At 37.7% G+C, this 19,718-nt stretch overlaps 1 protein-coding gene across 3 annotated transcripts in view; it reads right to left on the reverse strand.

Annotated features, from left to right (window-relative positions):
• Positions 450 to 19,718, reverse strand: part of RBM25 (RNA binding motif protein 25) — a 34,278-nt gene continuing 15,009 nt past the window's right edge. For 2 of the 3 annotated variants that reach the window (XM_021401537.1, XM_021401538.1), the window contains 13 exons: positions 17,938 to 18,120; positions 15,740 to 15,793; positions 15,396 to 15,479; positions 11,567 to 11,853; positions 10,481 to 10,679; positions 10,082 to 10,171; positions 8,809 to 8,882; positions 7,956 to 8,106; positions 7,310 to 7,634; positions 6,098 to 6,372; positions 5,112 to 5,210; positions 2,552 to 2,599; positions 450 to 1,942 (listed from right to left, as the gene is read on the reverse strand). In XM_021401537.1, coding sequence (XP_021257212.1) covers positions 1,850 to 1,942; positions 2,552 to 2,599; positions 5,112 to 5,210; positions 6,098 to 6,372; positions 7,310 to 7,634; positions 7,956 to 8,106; positions 8,809 to 8,882; positions 10,082 to 10,171; positions 10,481 to 10,679; positions 11,567 to 11,853; positions 15,396 to 15,479; positions 15,740 to 15,793; positions 17,938 to 18,120 — 1,962 coding nt within the window. In that variant the 3' untranslated portion in view covers positions 450 to 1,849. The remainder of the gene's footprint in view (positions 1,943 to 2,551; positions 2,600 to 5,111; positions 5,211 to 6,097; positions 6,373 to 7,309; positions 7,635 to 7,955; positions 8,107 to 8,808; positions 8,883 to 10,081; positions 10,172 to 10,480; positions 10,680 to 11,566; positions 11,854 to 15,395; positions 15,480 to 15,739; positions 15,794 to 17,937; positions 18,121 to 19,718) is intronic. The other variant, XM_021401539.1, reaches the window with a different exon arrangement.

The raw sequence follows: 19,718 nt of genomic DNA on the forward strand, positions 1-19,718 counted from the left end.
AATGGTAGCATTATGGGGCATTTGTTGTATTTTGCTTGTTTAAATACTACTGACAGAATGCTGTATTAGCAGAAGAAAAACCACTTATGAAGTTCAACTCTATACTTGCTAGGAAGAGGGCAAGTTCTGAACTTCTTTAGAATTTGGAGAACTATGGGGAGAAAGGGGAAGTTGGAGCACATAAGCCTCACACAAATTTAAGCAGAACATAATGGTATCATCTGAACATTATACCTCAAATTAAAAAAAAGCACATAATGCGTAATATAACAGGGATGTGAAAGAGCACAAAGAAATCACATCTATATTCGCAGGCTTCTAGTGACCTCACAGAAATCAGGAGGAAATTTAAAAAACCCCAACACCCTAATGTGTGAGCACATGTTGATTCACTGATTCAGAAAGCAGTGTTAAATAAAAAATTGCACGCTGCACAAGACTCCAGAACGTCAGTCCTCAAATCAAATATATACATTTTTAATATTTGAAATATTTACATGGTGGAACCTTTACACGATCCCATTTGTTAAGAACAGTGTTTTCAAGTCTCCTCTCCAGATACAAAGAACTAGTAACTCAAGGTCACAGTTATGTTTTCTGAACAGGTCAACCTGTATCCTTCAGTTAAATACAATATAGAGATACTGGAACACCTTTACTTAATTTGTTTGCTATTAAGAATTTCGTTTAAAAATTAAAAGTGTGTTTGAGATAGTTTGCTCCCTGGAACACAGTCCTCCTGCAATCAAAACAGTTCATAGCGCATTATTGATTTGTCTTCTTACCTGGGTATGAGATAAAAAAAATGCAGTTTACAGTACATCTCATCATTTATATCACATCAGCCTATTTATAAAAATCCATACAAACAAGGCAGTAAAATACAACCCTCTTTTTGTGGACAATAGACTGCTCACAGTAGAAAACAAAAGTCAGGGCTAGTTTTAACAGTATGGATAAAAACAAAACTTCAGCTTTGTTTGAAAACTTACGGTTTAGTTTTTGTCAACTGCTACACTCAGTTACAACTTGGAAGCTTCCCAAGCATGTGTGTTTTCTTTCCTCCTTACATTCTGAAAAAGGTTTTTAAAAGTAATTTCTTAAAAAAAAAAATCAATTACTTTGGAGACAAGGGACTACAGTGAAGCGATAAAATGAAACTGAGCAAAAGATACGCAAGGTTTAACAAAAAATAAATAGCACTTACTGAGGTCCTGTTCTTGTTTTAACTGAGCAAATAAAAAGCTTCCCGCAATTTGCACCTTCTAGGAAAGAAGCAGAGCATCTGCAGGAACTCAACTTCCAGCTTTATTGGTAGCTAAATGGGCAATGAAGTACCAGGACCAGTAATGGTTCACACCAGAATCAGAAGTCTGAGGAAACTCCTTTTCCAGAATTAGGTAAGGAGACCAGAAAACACACAAAACTGTTCTGTGAAAGCAGCTCTAACCACTTAGTTTAAATTAAATTTAAATCTGTAACTGAGAATAGTTCCATATTGAGTGCAAATATTTTGCAAAAAGGGGGCTTTTTTTTTTTTTTAATATTTACAAGAATCAAAGTAACATAAGATTACCAGAGAGCATGTACAGTAGCTGCAGCTTATAAAACATACCGGTAATTGTACCTGGTGAATTATAAAGAGAACCAATGCAGGATTTCAGATATCTAACTGAGAAGGGTAGAAGGGGCCTCAAAGCAGAGGACAAAAAAAAAATTCACATTTTCTACATTAAAAAAAATACAGGTCTCAAGTCTCTGAGAACAGAGAAGATTTGAAGTCCTTGGATGATGGAGGAAAAAAAAAAAGCAAAAATTGAAATGGAACCCTTGAAGCAAGGAGAGTGCTTTATTTCACTAGACCAATCTTCTTGGCTTCTGTCTCGTATATCAACAACCTCCACATTTTGACTATGAAAACTTCAGCTTCTTCATCTAGTACCTGTAGGAGACACATTTTATACATTATTTTTTAGATTAGGGATTCTAGTAATGATGATTAATTCTAGTAGACATAACACAATCTGCAGCCAGAAGAAAGATCACTTAATACCTAATTCCTATGCAGTGCAGGTAATATAATCAAAGTTAACACTCTGAGTGCAGCACTGGATAAACTTTCAGAGATTCTGTCTGTCCCACACTTATTATCTGACTTGACCGTACTTACATACTTATATATACCCATTAATTAGGAACAGATTCACCATAAAACAAATCAGAAAATGTAGTTACAAGAGAATAAACAGAAGTTCAGGCTTCTGGTACAGTTCCGTTATTGTCAAGTCTCACCTCTACTGCTAGGGACAGAATCTTTGTTCTGCATTTCCAAGTACAAAGAGTTTCCCACCAGAGATGACTATTTTCTACCTAGATGCTGTAGCTAGAAAATCATGTCTGTGCTAGCATAAGTTGTTTAATCAAAACAGCTTTCATATCTACACATTCTATGAACACCAAATATTTGTTACAGACTCCTACTAATTCACACAATTGACTACTAGCTTCTGTGCAATGCAGAAGGTACATCAGTTACACAATTTCTGCTTACCATGGCAACGTCATCCAGTATGCTCTGTGGCGAGCTGTGAGCCATAACCTGAAAGAAATGAAGGTTTTTTGGTCTGAAAACTCAAAGCAAACCATATGAATGTCTTTGGGGGGGGGGGAGGGGAATTGCTACTTCTCAAGAATTTTTAATACTTTGCACAGACAAAAGTGTTTCCAATTCATTAGCCAGGGCAAAATTAAAAGTTCAAAATTAGATTTCATTGTAGTGTGTACAAGTTTATGGCTTGTTACTGAGGAACAAGTTCTAGCAAGCTCCAGAGATTCAACACAACCTCTATTTGCTGGCTATTTGGCACCTTTGGTAAGCTCTCCTAATTTAAGGAATAAACTCTTCTTCCCTCAACAGTGAATTCCTGCTGGAAGACTGAAGCAAAATCTGCTTTATCATTCTAATGCAGTTTTCCATCTGTCTTGAAGTATTTCAAGGATTTTAATTTTCTAGAATCATGAAGTTGCCCTTCAAAACTAGAAAATTGCATTCTTTCTGTTTAAATATAATTCAAAACTTGACAAATATTTTCTGTTTTTCACTATTAACCACTGGTGCCACAAAACAATCACTCGTTTTGCTTCGTGTAGTAGCCTACAAACATAATCACAGAATCCTCAGAGTTGTAAGGGACCACTGACGGCCATCTTGTCCAACTCCTCTGCAATGAACAGGGACATGCACAGCTAGATCAGGTTGGCCAGGGCTTTATCCAGCCTTACCCTGAAAGTCTCCTCGGATGGGGGCATCAACCACATCACCGGTCAACCCGTTCCAGTGCCTTACCAACCCCACTATAAAATTTTTTTCCTTATATCTAACCTAAATCTACCCTTTGAGCTTGAAACCATTTCCCCTTGTCACCACAGATGCTGCTCAAGAGTCCATCCCCTTCATTCCTGTAGCTCCCCTTTAGATACTGAAAGGCCACTATTAGGCCGCTTCGCAAGCTTTCTCTTCTCCAGGCTGAAGAGCCCCAGTTCTCTCAGCCTGTCCTCGTAGATGTGTTCCATTCCATAGATCATTTTTGTGGCCCTTCTCTGGAAGCGCTCCAACAGGTCCACATCTCTCCTGTACTGAGGACTCCACATCTGGATGCAGTACTCTAGGTGAGGCCTCACCAGAGCAGAGGGGCAGGATCACCTCCCTCGACTTGCAGACCACACTTCTTTTGATGCAGCCCAGGATACTGTTGGCTTTCTGTGCTGTAAAGGGCACACTGCTGGCTCATGTCCAGCTTCCCATCCACTATAACCCCCCAGGTCTTTTTTGGCAGGGCTGTGCTCAATCCTTTCATCCCCTGGCTTGTATTGGTAATGGGGGTTGCCTCGATCCAGGAGCAAGATCTTGCATTTCTATCTGTTGAACCTCATGAGGTTCACCTGGGCCCACTGCTCAAGCCTGTGTAGGTCCCTGTGAACAGCATCTTGTCCCTCTGGCATGTTGACCATACCACACAGCTTGCTGTCACACAGCAAACTTGCTGAGGGTGCACTCAACCCCACTGTCAATGTCACTGATGAAATTATTACAGAGTATCAGCCCCAGCACCAACCCCTGGGGGGACACCACTCATCACTGATCTCCATCAAGACACTGAAACATTGACCACCATTCTCTGGACTCAATCCTGCAGCCAGTAAAACATAAGCTGAGGCAAGCCCTTACGAATATACCATAAAAGTGGTATCTAATTTGATGGAATAATCTACAGGAGAGGCTGTCCTTCTTTGTTTTCATAACAAGGTGTATAACAACCCCGTAAATGGCCTTTTGGAAGTAAGAGGTCAGAAGCGGGAGATTTAATATGATTGGCCAGGAGCCTGCGTGAGCTTCTGGAGCAGTCTAGTAAAAAGATAAGAAATACTATATAGTTCTGTAACTTTTACCAATAAACACCATTTTGCTGCTTATCATATTGATGCTACGTGCAGTATTTGGTCAGAACCAGGTTTAGGTTCTCTGCGTGCAAGGGTAATACGGAAAGGGTCGCCGGAGTTCAGTAATAATAATCTAAGCACAGTTTAGTTCAAACAAGTGACACATATGACTAAAAGGAATGGGAGAATGTCTCCTAGTGTTAAATCTAATACCTTGGTATTTGTCTACTACTAAAGAAATAACAGTAACTAAAAAACTTTTTTTAAAATTAAAAACTTACGTGATGTCAGCCTACTGTCTTTCCCTGAATTCACACACATCCTATTCTGTAAACTTAAATATTTAATTTGCCATGAACACTTTTATCTGAAATTAAACGGTAAAATCACGTGTAACAGCTGCTTTTGTCAACTGGTCATTTCACATAGCCTTGTGGACTAGAGTGCTAAACGTAAACAGCATCTGGCATGTACAAATTGTACTTAACCATTCAAGGAGATAACTTGTAAAACATTAGTGTACATACTAATCTGAAGTACAACTCTGCTCATCAATATTATAAATTATAGAGAGGAACAGAATGCTTTCAAACAACAAATACCGCTACCATTTCTGCAGCTTTAATTGGCAGTAAAATCTAGACTTTGAAAAGGACCTACAAGATACTAACCTTAGAACAAACAAAGTCAACTAGTGTGGCTTCCTCTTCACCAATATATTCTATTATTTTCTTGTTGATCCACGGTCTAATTCGACGTTCCATTAGTGTCTAAAAGAAAAAAAAATCGCATCATTCTTTCCATTAATTTTATTACCTCAAAAAATTGCTGTCAGAAAGGCAGCCAGAAGACCCAAAACAACACCTCAGTGAAAGATGACTGATCCAAAAGGAATGTCTCCTATTTTATTGGCCCACAATGTCAGAGGTGGATGTTGGTGGTGTAGCAGTGGAGGCTGAATGTTCCCCACCATTATTCCATTTTGTTGTCATGCAACAGATGACAGCAGAGGGGCAGTCTAACAAAATGGCATATAACATGGAAGTACATATGATGCAAAGATGTGGAACTGAATTCCTCCATGACAAATGCTGAACATTTATGCAGACCACCTCAGCTAGTATAGATATCTTTTTTTAAAAGAGCAGAGCATACAGGCTCTTGTTCATAACTGGTGAAAATGCAAATCCAATGGTGATAACTATGTTGAAGAACAGTGTTTTGCAGCTGAGAATTTGTTATATCAGATAGTGCTATTATACTTTTTGTATGTTGTAGTTTCTACGGAAATAAATAGGAGGCATTACTTTCAGAGCAACCTACATATATTTTAGTATCAACTGAGAACCCTTAGTTATTTAGGCATCAGTATTTCTGACAGCCATTTAGAATCTTTTTTATAAGACTTTTTTCTCCCCATTCATAATATTACTAGAAAACTCAGGAGAACTGCCAATTCAAGAGACCAAACAAAAATAAGCAGGCATACTTCAGAATAAGAACTAAATGTGGAAAAGAAATATAATATTCAAATTCAATTCCATTTAATAGTGCTGCTTCAATGCACTGAGGTACTAGGAACACTACGCTTCTATTCAATTTCAAGGTTTGTCTGGAAAAATTAGGCTTTTTGAGCATGGTTAAGAAATTAATTTACCGAATCCACAATTGACCAGTCAAGAGGATATGCAAAGAGCTCTGGTTTTGCTGTGGGAATCTTCTCAATGAGACTCTTAATATGTTTGCGTTTTTCCTCTGTATTGACACTGCCTTTGATATTGCTTTTATCTTCATCTCCATAATCCAGGGGGACAAGTTTCCTTTTCCGGGGCACGTCATCACTGTCTTCATCATCAAATTTATTGAAAACACTATCCACAGCAAGCTTCTTCCTTTTTACAGCATTGGGCTGATTAGGACTATTACAGGCACCTACAACCCATAAGACAGAATTACATATTCATAAAATGTAACTAAACCTAATTTTTTCTTCACACATTGTGTTACATAAATCTCAAGTCTCAAAATTTGCTATTAAAATGCCATGCTCAAACTGAGCTTCTTCAAGGTTCCAGAAAAACAGCCATCTCTCCCCTTCCCTGAAACCAATTAACATCCCTTACTGAGAGGGAGACTATAACATCAAATTCAAACCATGGCAGAGGCAAAGCAACAAAGCGAAAGTTTACTGTGAATCCAATTGTAGGAAAAACATTAAATCTGTCGCACTAATAGCACACAGTGACTCTTCATTCAAGCTGTAATATTAGTGTGAGCTCAAAATACAGCCTTAGAACAGATCAAAACAATAAATGCACAAACCTTCTTGAAAACAAGTATCATTAGTTCTCATACTCTGAACAAAAATTATTATTTTTTTTAAACACTAGGAAATTGCTGAAGAGCTAAGGAACTCTATGCTCATGCTCCAACTGCAAGTGTCATCAATTCACTGTACTACTTTAAGAGGGAAAAAAACTCATTTCCAGTTTCCTTGTTCCTTGTTTTGAAAGGGTCTTTGTGAATAAATATGGGAAGTATCTAAGACTTAATTAAAATATACTTACATTAATGAAAAGTAACAAAGAGCTTTACAAGAGACGCTTAGAAACCTTTAAAGTAAAAAATTATGTGAAGTAAAATAATCTCAGTTTAGAGCATTCTTAAAATACTAATCCTGTAGGGTGACAAGACTTCTCCACTCTACTTTTGGGAGAGAGATCAATACTCCACATGCAGAGCATATGGATAACAAGACTTGATAGAACATGTCAGAATGTACAATATATTTGGAAAACTATGTGGCTGGTCATCTTGCCATTTTTTTTCGTGGCAAACCCATTTGAACATTCACAAACTGTAAACTCACCTAGTTTGAGGCTAAGTCCTATTTTGGGCCGATGCTCCTCTGGCTGCTGCTGATCAGGTGAATTTTCATGGGGGATAATAATGCCACAGGGAGATTCATCACCAGGTGTGTTAGGGGTTGCATTGCCACTAGCAGAAGAAACAGATGGGGCAGAGCTAATTGGCCGTAAAGTTGGTTTAAGACAGGGCTTTTGTTCAGGCTCTTCCTCCTCTTCCTCTGGCTCTTCTCTTTTTTCTTCTTTCTCTGCTTTTTCCTCCTCTTCTTCCTCAGACTCTGGCTCTTGTTTGATTTGTGGCTGCCTACGCCGCTCAGCCTCCTGCTCCATCTAAAATGAAACAGAATTAGCAAAAAAGAAGCTCTCTAAAAACAACACTGTTCAAAAAAAAGTTAGTTAAGAATAAATACATGCAACTACTGTCATTTTATTAATAAATACTGGCTAATCCCATTTCTGAACTCCATCTAAAGATGCATCTGAAGCAATTTTTCATTTACTGCTTACTTGAATTCATTCATGTTTAAGAAAAAGAGAACAGATAAAGTATTAACCATTACTCTTTAACTTACTAAACACATTTTACTATTACTCAAGACTAGCAGAATATCAAGGGATTTTTTCCTTCCTGTCAGACTAAAAGCTACTTACCCTCTGGAGTTCTGCATCTGGATCTGGGTGTCCTTCTGCCAGAAGGCGCTGCCTGATTTCTTCCAATTCTTCCTTTTCTCTCTTCCTATCCCGTTCATCTGCTTCCATCTCTTTCTCTCTGTCTCGTAGTCTCTTCTGAAGAGCACTACCCCTACAAAAGGTATAGAATTTGAAATTTTAAAGAAAATTCCAAGGATAACGTTGTATGACAACGCAAGAAATACCTGATATTGATGTACTGCACTTAATAAATATTAAAGTTATAAAAGCAGGTTGTGTCCCCTATTTTTTAACAGGAAAAAAAAATTCCCTACATTCCAGTACAGGATTTACCACCCATCACATTAAACAGAGAATGAGACTGCTGATCTCTTCAGGAAAATAAACAAATTTTATAGATCCGTACATGACAAGAACCAGTTCTGGTATCTTAGTCTGATGCCAGTTTTAGTTAGTCCCAAGCTGAAGGATCTTTCTCATCCCTAATACACTTGTTCTTGATACAATTTACAGCTTCCTTGTAGTGAGCTTTAGAGATACGTTTCATCCTCTCTCCTTGCCTGCCCCAACCTTATTTTGTACTTACACTGACCCATGTGGTGTTTGACTTGCAAGTTAAGCAGTAGGAAGGAATAGCTACTCCCAAGCACTAGCAAGCGGCAGTTAAGGACTTAGCCTTTTCCCTCTGGCACTTAATCAAGTAATGCTGAAATAATTTAGATACTTATATGACCCTTACATCACCACTTAATCACTCAAACGTAAACTCCATAAACCTCTGCCACCAAACTCCACAATTTTGTTAAAACGGTCAGTGAATATTTTCTCGCCTGGAATCAACACAAAGACATACCTGTAGTATTTTGGATCATCTCTGTCATCATCATAATCTTCTAAGAATTCTTTTAACCGTTTAGCTTCTTTTGCCTGCAAGACATCAAAGCATAAACAATATAATTTACGGTTTAACATCTAGTAATATTATTAGCAAGTCTATGCTTCAAACAAATGGAAATATCATATGACACTGCTTATAATAAAAGCTATGGGAAAGAAGGAGAAAGGGGAAACCTTCAGAGTTGCAGCATTTGTCTTCTTAAGTAACCGCTACATTCGACAAAGCCTAGCTTCCCTAGGAAATGCTGAACACTTGCCTGCTGTGAGGAAGCAGTAAATTAATTTCTTATCTTACTTGCTTGTGCAACTTTCACACAGCTTTTGTTTTACCTATTAAACTGTTTTAATCTCAACCCAAGAGGTTAATCACTTTAACCCTTCCAGTTCTCCTGTCCATCCCACTGGGAAGGAGGGAGCAAAAAGCTTAGCTGCCTATTGGGGTTAAAACCACAACACGTCCCAACCACTTTTTTTTTTTTTTTGGGGGGGGGGGGAAGGGAGGGATTTAATTCCATGTAGAACAATATCTTTTTCTCATTTTTTTATTCTATTGTTCCTTACTTTCCATATTCTGCTTTGCAGCAAATCCCACTCTACCTCCTACCTGGAGCTCTCTTGTATCTTCTCCTTCTCTGGGATAATTATGAAGTGAAATAGAAATGCCACCATTTAAAATTATTTTTTTAAACAAGGATAACTATTAAATTGCGGAAGTATCCATCTTCTAAAGGTATGATTTCAGACTATGTTTCCAGGTGTTATACTGGTAACTGGCTTTAGCTCATCAGTTGTGAAATTACCACAGAAATTTAGCAGTGCTTAGATATTACATAAGGTTCAAGCATGTGAGCAGGCTGGAAGCAAAAGAGCTACTCTAGTTCCATTGGTATAACATCAAAAAGAGAGCAGGTTTGAAAAAACCTGATGAAAACACAGGTTACAGATAGAGTTGCGCATGATGATCAAACCGTAGTGCTTTTACAGCTGCCTACTTCTCCCTGTCTTGTCTTCAAAAGATCAAGTCGCTGGATTGTTTTCAGGACTCTCAATAGTACTCCTGCTTCTATTCAACATCTTTTTCAAGTCTGTTAACTCAAATTTTTGTATAGAAACACGTGTATGCAAAATGAACGCTCTAACACTGCACAAAGATAACAGGAGAACATTCCTTTCTAAGTGGGACACAAAGAACAAGGGGGAAAAAAATTACAGGTAAAACTAAGCCTTACCATTTCCCTCCTTCTTTCTTCTTCCCTTTCAGCCTCTTTTTCATATTCTCGACTTTTCTTCCTCTCTCTGATTTCCCAGTTTTTAAGACGCTACAACAGAAGAAAAACATACAATCCAGACTCAAGTAAATTAAAAGCAGCAGTACTACTTTTGTTTGTATTACTGTTTAGAAACATTTACATTAAAATTAAGCAACATTAGTTATAGTTTAAGACTCTGGAACAAAGAGTCCAATGTTCTTCCGACTGACTGAAATACTCTGACCCAATTCACACTATCAAAAGATTTTAAATGTATTTAGAAAAAGAGAGATAGAAGGAATGGCAAATTTTAGAGAAAAGCAATTACCTAGCAGAAGTAGTTTTTATTCTTCGGGAATCTTAGAAATTCCAGCCTACCTCTTGATACGCAGCTTCTTTTTCCCGCAGTTTCCTCTCTAACTTTCGGCGTTCATAGGCATCTTCTTCATCTTCTTCTCTGTCTCTCTTTTTATCCTTTTCTCGTTCCCGTTCCCGCTCTCGTTCCCGTTCCCTTTCACGTTCCCTTTCTCGCTCTCGTTCTCTTTCTCGTTCTCTTTCCCTGTCTCTGCTTTTTTCTCTGAAGGAAGGAAGAAGTCCAATTTTATGTACAGAGCCCTTCATGTCCGTTCAATGAAATTATGTACTTTTAAGTGTATAATGCACTACTTACACCATCTTGCAAGTTGTCTTTCTTGTGCAATTATACAGGATGATTAGCCAATACAGCAGTGGGCATAAATCAGGACTTTGAGATAAACAGTTCTTGAACACATGTAAGTAGTTGTTTGAGCACAGCAACTATTTAATAGGAATATCTACAGAAATTAAGCGTAAGCACATGGCAACTCATTTAGTAGATTATGTTCGTAGCTCTCTATAAATAAGTGACAGCTAAAAATGCCTCAGAGAAGGGTATGCTTAACAAATCCTTCACATTTACATGGCTTTCAGATAATAAGCCCCATTTACAAGAAAATGTAAAGTTTAACCGCTATTTCTCCTATGGTGAAGACAAAACAGTAGCACCTAGGGCCTGACATGATGAGTCACAGTTTAAGTCCGAAAAAGGAATTCCCTTGCTTTAAAAAAACCAAACATCCACATGTGCAAGAAAAGGATGAAAACTATTTAAGGTAAAGAATGGTGAAGACATTGAGGAACTTCACGGACAAACAAAATTACTCATGGAAAGATGAAGACTCTCATAAAATTTCTATACTTGAGCCATGGTTGGATGACGGTTGCTTGCTGCACATTACAATTGTTTCGTTCCTATGCTGTGCAGGACATTAAGTACTCTTCTGATTAGTGTAAACACAATCTTTTCTAAAATTTCCATTTCCTTTTTTACACTGATCTTCCAAAAGGACAATTCTTTTTTGAATGGCAGCTTCTGTGCTGAACTATACACTCTGCAAACAACACTAGGCGTCACTGAAACAGATAGCAACTCAAGTGTACTACCTTGATCTGCTCCGATCCTTGTTGCGATCCGAACTTCTTTCACGATCTCTGTCCCGATCTCTGTCCCGTTCTCGGTCTCTGTCTCGGTCTTTAGTTCGGTCACGATCCCTATCTCGCTCCCGTTCACGCTCCCGTTCCTTTTCCTTCTCTCGTTCACGCTCCCGTTCCCTTTCTCTTTCACGCTCTCTCCTTTCTCGTTCACGCTCCCGTTCCCTTTCTCTTTCTCTGCGTTCTTTTTCAATTTCCTGTCTTTCTTTCTCCTTTTTGCCTTTTTCCTCCTCCAGTTTCTAAAAACCAACAAGAGAACTTACATAGTTAATTTTGTAGTTATAGGAACCGGATATTCCCGACGCAACACACAAGGCTGGTAATGGAAATACCAAAACCGCCACTGATTTTAAAAATATTAAACAGGGTTTGGTGGGTATTTTTTGGAACTCATAAGTATGAAATCAAAATGCAGCAATCACAAGACTAAATTTCGTGCAAAAGCATAGATCTACACAGACCAGCAATCTCCAACCTTAGCAGAGCAGGGCTGGCCTCAAATAAGCTGACTAAACTGCACATACACAGTGCATTGCCAGTCATGATTCAAGTGGGCCACAGATTGTATTGGTCCTATAAGCCACTTGGGTACAAGCAGAGTGAAATTCTAGCTGACAAAATTTAATCCTGTTCATCTACCAAAACATATTTCAGTAGAATGCTTACTGGGACATTGAGTTTTGCAAGAAGTCTTGGCAGACCAAAACCATCCTATATGAAAAGTTGGGTAAAGAAATTTTTCCACTTACACATGGTGCATGTGGTTTAACAGTGAAGAGAGCTGCAACCTTTCCCCTCCCTAAAAAAAAAAATCTAACAGTTCATTGATAAAAATTGGACTTTGCAGAGTGGAATCCTTAACTTCCACCACTGCAAGATGGAGAGAGTTAAAAAAAAAAGGTTGGAAATAGCTCTTTTGAAACACAGAAACTAAAGGGTTACCTGCTACAGTTTTACTAAAAATTGTGCAAAATTGCCATTTTAAAAATTTCATTTAGAAACAGTTCCTATGACCAGAATTCCTATAAGACAATAGAAAATACATCAACAGAATGATAGATAAATCCATCCTTGGAAGCAATTGTTATGTGTTAACTTACAGATGCTGTGCTAGGACATGGACCGCCAACACTGGATTAACCTTGCCTACAAGCTATGTTTCTGGGAGGAAGAGCAAGTACACGGTTCACAAATATACCAAATAACAACCAAGTATACCAAATTTCAACCTGACAGATGCCAGAATACCACTTTTTTTTTGAAAAAAAATTGAGCAGAATAAACACGTTTATCCCCTTTGGCTCCACGTTTACCATCACTGAAATGAAATTAAAAACTGGAACAATCAAACAGCATTCTGGTTTTTTTTTTCTTTTCTTTTAAACAAAGCATTTAAGACAACTTTAAAAAGCAATCTTACCTGATAAATGTTCTTCTGCCACAGGCACGGGGACCAGAGAACCAACAAAGGATTACAGAAATAAAGCTAATTCACTAGCGATTAATGTATCCAGTGAAACTACGCTGCATTGATAGCACAATACAGGCAAACCAATATTGGATACATTAAAATCACAAAAGGAAAAAGGGACTAAAAATGGTAGGAAATAGGTAGAAAACTGGTATGAAAAACAAAACTTGGATTCTACGAGATATATGGGGCTGAAAATCAATTTCTAAAGGACCGTACTTTACAGGAGCTTTACAGTATTAAACCTCAGTCTAGTCAGATGCTAAGCTAGGCTGCCAACTTCTAAAAATCCAACTTACCTCAAATTTCATATACTTTTAAAAAAGTTTATATACTGAAGAGGTTGATACTTACAGGTAATCTTAGATGTTCCAATAGAAATTTCTTTTGTAGAACTCCTGCTTTTTTGTCACTCAGAAACTTGGTGAAAAAAGTTCTCATTTGTTTTTTTTAAACTTAAAAATGTTTACACGTGTGTAAACACACAGCATTATGAATGAAAACCCATTTTGTAGGTCCACTTTCTTAAAATCCAATTGAAATAGAAAATAAATCAGCCTACTTCGTAATCTAAATCTGACTTCAACTTCTATCCGTCTAAACAACAGATCTGAAAGGGTAATGGGATGGGAATGGTATCTGATATACTGAAGTAATGAACAGAAATGAACAGGTAGAAGAATTATAAATCTTACCTTGAGCTCTCTTCAGACTCGTCCGTGCTGTAAATGGACGCCCCCTGCAAACCTGATACCCTGACAGTCTGTGGTTATTGTTTTATAAACTCATACCAAAAACATGCAAAGGTTCACTGCGCTCACTAACCAGCTGCTAAAGATTCAACAGCCCCTTTTAAATGTATCCAATATATACAGTGACTATTCTCAGTTTGATTTTTGATGTTAAGTAATAAGAATAGCCCCCCAGTAATAAAGATTAAAGGCAGTAACACGCCCAAAAGCTTCTGAAACAATGAAGCACTTTTTTTTTTGTTTGCTCTTGTTTTTGTTAAGCATGTGACTTGTTTGTATCTTAATAACAGCAGCTTGTTGGGGCTTGGAATCAAACACAATTCTACTGAAGTTCCACTGTGAATCAGTTTCACACTGAACTGCTGAGCTTCTCCAGATGATTTCTTATAGAATTTTTCCTCATGTTTTCACCTCCAACAACTTCGATCGAGCGAAAAACCAAATACATATGTACACATCCAACAATGTGTAGTCACTTATGTTCACATAGGTAAAGTTGCATGAAAATGCGGTACCATCCTCAGTAACTACACTTGGTAAAGCTGAGTAACATGGGCATACTTCACCTTGAAGTAGCTTCAACATTTTCATTAACATTGATTACGGGATATTTTGAGACACAAGCGTGGGCTCAAAAGAGTAGCGTGCTGCTATCTCCCTACGCCAAGGGCCATTCCAGTTTTGTAGGGGAAAAATAATATCAACTTTAAGCTAAACATTGAAACAAGAACATTACATGCATAGCTGTGCTTAACTATATGTAAGTTTCATTTTCCTAAGCAGAAACATTCACAGATGCAATAGCATTAATGGAAACTTCCATAAGTGGGAGCTTAGGTGGGATTTTACGTACACAACCATTTCCAAGCCAGTTACCCCTTTGCATATTTTTCTGAGGGGGCATCCATAAGTATAATAAAAAACAGAAGCTCATACTTACATCCTATTCCATGTTACTTTCCAAGCTGTGAGTTTCATCTTGCATTAGTCACCATATGATCTCTATCATAATGGTGGGGGTCAATGAATAGATTAGCTTTATGGGAATTTACAGTTCTTCCATGCATCTAAAGTTTGGTAAGTCTGGTAACCACTGACCTAGTTTTAATCTTTCCCCCACTCTTAACTTAGAACTATTAAAATAAAAGACTTAAATTTAATTCAAGTTTCAACTCTTCATAAAATCTTGGATTATGTTATAAATCTACCTACAGAAACACACTCAAGTGTATGTCTTATACTGCAGCCCCATTTAGCCTTTAGCTATAAATAATCTTGACTTAATGTATGTGAAGAAACTTAAGTTGCCTTTATTCATGTTAAAGTGAGAAGACTGAAAAATAATCAGTAGCAATCAAAAGCCTTAGCATAACGATGTCAAGGGCCACTTTAACGTGGTAATTGTCTTTTTTTGACTGGTAAAGAGTTACATGTATATTAAACCTAACATAAGCATCATTTTAAGTGATATCTCAATGTACTGCTAAATTTTATAATAGTGTCTTTTTGGATTTTGAAAAATTCTAATTTGTATTAAGCGCAAAAACAAGAATACTACCTTGTGTGTGTCTCTGAATTTACTGATCTCTCTTGATATCAGGTCTCTTTTGTCTTCCTCCATTTCTATAGCATTTATATCCTCCTAAAAAACAAGGGGGACAGGAGGAGAAGCATTAAGAGCTGTTTGTACAGACACAGGAGAACAAGAGAAAAGCTGAAGGTTAGAATTTTTCAACCAGTCTTGTAAGAGATAAATAAAGTCCTTCTGCAGTACCAAACCTGACAGTCTGATGTTAATGAGTGAAAAAAAAATAAAAATAAAAAAATCAGATGGACAAGAGTCACAAATCTGGCAACTAGCAGTAAACATAGTCATTGTCAAAGCCTACAATGTAAACGAACCTTGGTGATGAGTGGATAAGGTATCAGTGGGGCCACTGGAAATCTGCGGAAAATCTGCGGAAAAATCCACGGAGATTTTTTTTTTTAAAAATAGATTGCATACTACTCTGAAAAACAATGTTTTGTATGTTTGCACTATAAAGCAATATTGTATTGCTGTGATCTTATTTCTTGATTCAACAAAATTACAGAAGAACCTCGCTAATTCTCCCTTCTCTGAACTACTTCAATAGACAGTGAGGTCTCACATTATTAAGACTTCACTGAATCATCAAGTATACTACAGGATATTAGTATGCTAAGAAAACATCGTAAGACTAAGCTATCCTTGCCAATACAAACAATCAGTATATTTGTGGTGCACGAGTCTTGATTTACTCGCTAATTCGCAAAATTTGGTAAATTGCACCTACTAACTAGTAGTGCGAATTAGCGAGGTTCCCCCGTGCTTGAAATTGAAAAACAGATTCCACTCACTCTCAGTTCCCCGCACACATTTTCAACTCCCCCATATCAGACATGCCTTCATCCATAAGAACTAACACCAGACTCAATTTCTAACATCAGTGGGAGTTTTCTTCACCCTCATGCCCTTCAGGGCACAAAAGCCCCAAAGCTAGCAAGCTTTCCCACCCCCCACACATACATATCTGCAGCCATCTTCCCTTTCCCACCAGACCACAGTCCTCCTCTCTCTTCTCTTTTATGGTCAAGAGAACAACGAGCTAGGACCATCTCTTCACTCCCACCTCTATCCACACAGGCCAATGATGGCAACTTTCATGTTTCTTTCCCTTCTTCCCAATACAGGAGGAATGATGGGGTGAAATTTCAATCCACAAGTGCTAAGAGCATACTTGTCCACTTGACTAGCTCAGATCTTTCTATCCCAGTGACATACTCAGCACTCGTCTCTTTCAAGACTGATGGCTTCTTACAGCATTCAACTACCTGTCCTTATTCATCGCCATATATATATATACACTCACAGGACAATTTACATTTTAACAAACCATCTAACAAAAAACACAGCTGACAGCATTAAACAGTGACTCATTTGTAAATTCTCATCAATGAAAGCATCTTCTCCCAAAGGAAGGGAGAGAAAAGAAAGACAAATTCTCAGCTCAGCACTCATATGCCTTGGGTTAGCCATGGCTAAAAATGTTACGGGGATGATACACTCACTCCCTGAGGGAGATGTTACTTCTTGCACCACACTTAAATCCCATAAATATCTGAAACTGCATTATTGACTTTGGAATAGGTACTTTACAGAAGACTTAAGTGTATAAAAATCTTGGTCAAACAATTCTCCAATCTTTCATATTAGGTGCAGAATGGCAAGTGTGAGACTCCATTTTCCCATGGTTAGAAATTTGCCTGGAAAAGCTAAGTCTGAGTTTGTTCATTCTTAATCCCTCTTCTCCAGAGTTTGTTTTAAACCATAAAAAAGGTCATTCACAGAAGCAGGTCTAAACCAGAACATTCAATTCCTGCTTAACAATTTTTTTTGCATTACACAATATAGTAAAACCAGCTGATAAATTCCAGCCAAACTGACACATGCGTGTAAAAGTGATTTTGTAAAGTAGGAAGATTATAATATGCCTTTCATCCCTGAAGGATCCCTCCAAAGTTTGTGAGGCACACACATATAGAGCTAATGAAGTTCATCAACATATGGAGAAACAGCTGCAGCAAGTTGGATCAAGGCGCACTACAAGAATGCATACTACAAGCAAAGAGAGAAAGAGAAATTTGTCAAAAACTACCAGAGCAAATCCTTGCCATTACAAAAGTGCCCTGGCATTATTCATAGGAAATGCAAAGTATGCAGAAAGTTTTTACAGTTGTTTTTAAAGTTCTTATCTGAAAAACCTACATGCACATACAGTTTAAACTGCACTCAATTCAGTATTTCCACCTTCAGAGGGATGAAAGGTCAATTCACACCTGCCCAGATTCAAAACTGTTGTTCCAAGAAGTTTAGGTGCTTAGATCCCTAAACTATCCTGAAAGGATAGTTTCTATAACTGACTAGCTTTCAGCATAAAACATGAAACTGCTGCTGACATCAATGCTTGTTGATCTGGTTTCTCATCTTAAGTTTAGGTTTAAAGCGTTTGCCCAAGGTTTGGCCATTATAAAAGGTGAGTTGAAGAAAAATCTGCTTTGTCCAAAATCAAAACACATACGTCCTCCTTCTTTTCCTTTTTCTTCTTCCTGGGGTGAGAGTCAGATTCCTGGGAGGGGGCATTGAGCTCGCTGGAATACTCTCGTATTAAGACATCAATGGCCCCTTTAATTATCTGATCTCTTCTCTTTGTTTCCTCATCCAATGCTTCATCATCATCATTTGTAGTCTCTGGTCTGGAATTCTAAGGAAAAATGGCAAAGTAACAGGAATCAACAAATTGAGAATAATATTCGCTTTATTTTAGAAGTTCACCTTTCATCATCACATTAACGCACATACAGTTTTTACTAAAACAACCTCCAAGGAGTTACCAATTGCATTATTTTTACTCTGATCTTCTCAAATTAGCAGTAACACAGGGATCACAGTTTTACTTGTGGAATGACAGTTTAGAGCAGATGTTGGATTGCATAATAAAATAGAACAGATAGCGGGTGACTAAGGACAAAGAGCACACAGTCACAGAATGACAATTGCTATAGTTCCACTCTCGGTCAAAAGCTTCAGCCTTCTTTCTTTCACAATCTTTAAGCCGTTTCAGAGTCAGTTCCTCAGTACCTACTGAGGTGCCATGCACTATAAATGTCTATGTATAACTTCTAAGTTGCAACTTATTAACTGAGAACTATATTGAAAAAATATTTTGTTTGCACAGCAAACATTTTCTTACTATTGCTGATCAATTACTTCACAGTTCCTCTAATCTTTTTTCCCCCCTTTCTACCTTAGTGACAAAAGGGAACAAACACAATGTTCACTTAACTAATGAATATTATGCGACAGGGTAAAACAGTGTCCTGCACACTGAGCAAGATAGCTCACCGTTTGATCCCTTCAGTCTTTTTTTTTTTTTTTTTTTTTAAATGGAACCTCACCCAAGAATCCAGCTGGGTCTCACTAAGCAATAGGTGGTAGATGGAATAAGGAGAAAGAGAATGGTCACAGAGCAGCAGCTAAGAGTGAGGGGGAAGGGAGGATTCATTTGGACTTCAAGAGACTGCCAGGCTAAGGAGGAGCAAACTGGAAAGAGCTAGAAGGCAATGACAGGGAGTGGAACTGCAAAGGTCAAAGGAGAAGTGATCAGGGAGAGGTGGTAACTAGATAAAGATTTGTTTGGTGTGCCTCAAAGAAATTCTGTGTTAGTGGATGTTTGATTTCTTAAAAATATTGTAGAAAAAAATGTGGCACCAGTATATCAATGATGGTATGAAAGGAACCTCGAGTGGTATGACTGAAATACGCTTTATCAATGTTCCTTGGCAATCCTCAGCCTTTCTTCGCATCACTACCACAAAAAAAGATGTTTGGAACCAGTATCGCTAACTCTACAATTCCAAAGAACTGGCACTCACTCTTATCATCATGAAAACACAATTTCAAAGCCACAAACAGTACTCTCTATTTTATTAAACCAGCTGCCTCAGTACTCACAGGATCTCATGGAAAATAAAATTAATTGTACAAAAGCTTCACTGGTGCATTAAACCTAGCAGTATTACAAGTTATGCCAACAGGAAAGGAAGTCTGAAATGGAAAAGGGCAAACAAACCTATATCTAAGTTCACATGTAAGGTATTACTTCATTCAAAACTCATGAAGTTAGTAGTCTGCTTTACTGAACTAATGTATTTATTACTATGCACTAGGTACATAGTCAAAAGCATCAAGTGTTTCAAGTAATGACTATGCCTCTAGTTCTCACCAAAAAAAGAAAGTAACTCATTAAAAGGAAATAAAAGTACTTGTGTTTGCAATTTACTTTACATACCTTCATTAGCA

The sequence above is a fragment of the Numida meleagris genome, chromosome 6 (assembly GCF_002078875.1).
Source record: "Numida meleagris isolate 19003 breed g44 Domestic line chromosome 6, NumMel1.0, whole genome shotgun sequence".
Taxonomy (NCBI): Eukaryota; Metazoa; Chordata; class Aves; order Galliformes; family Numididae; genus Numida; species Numida meleagris.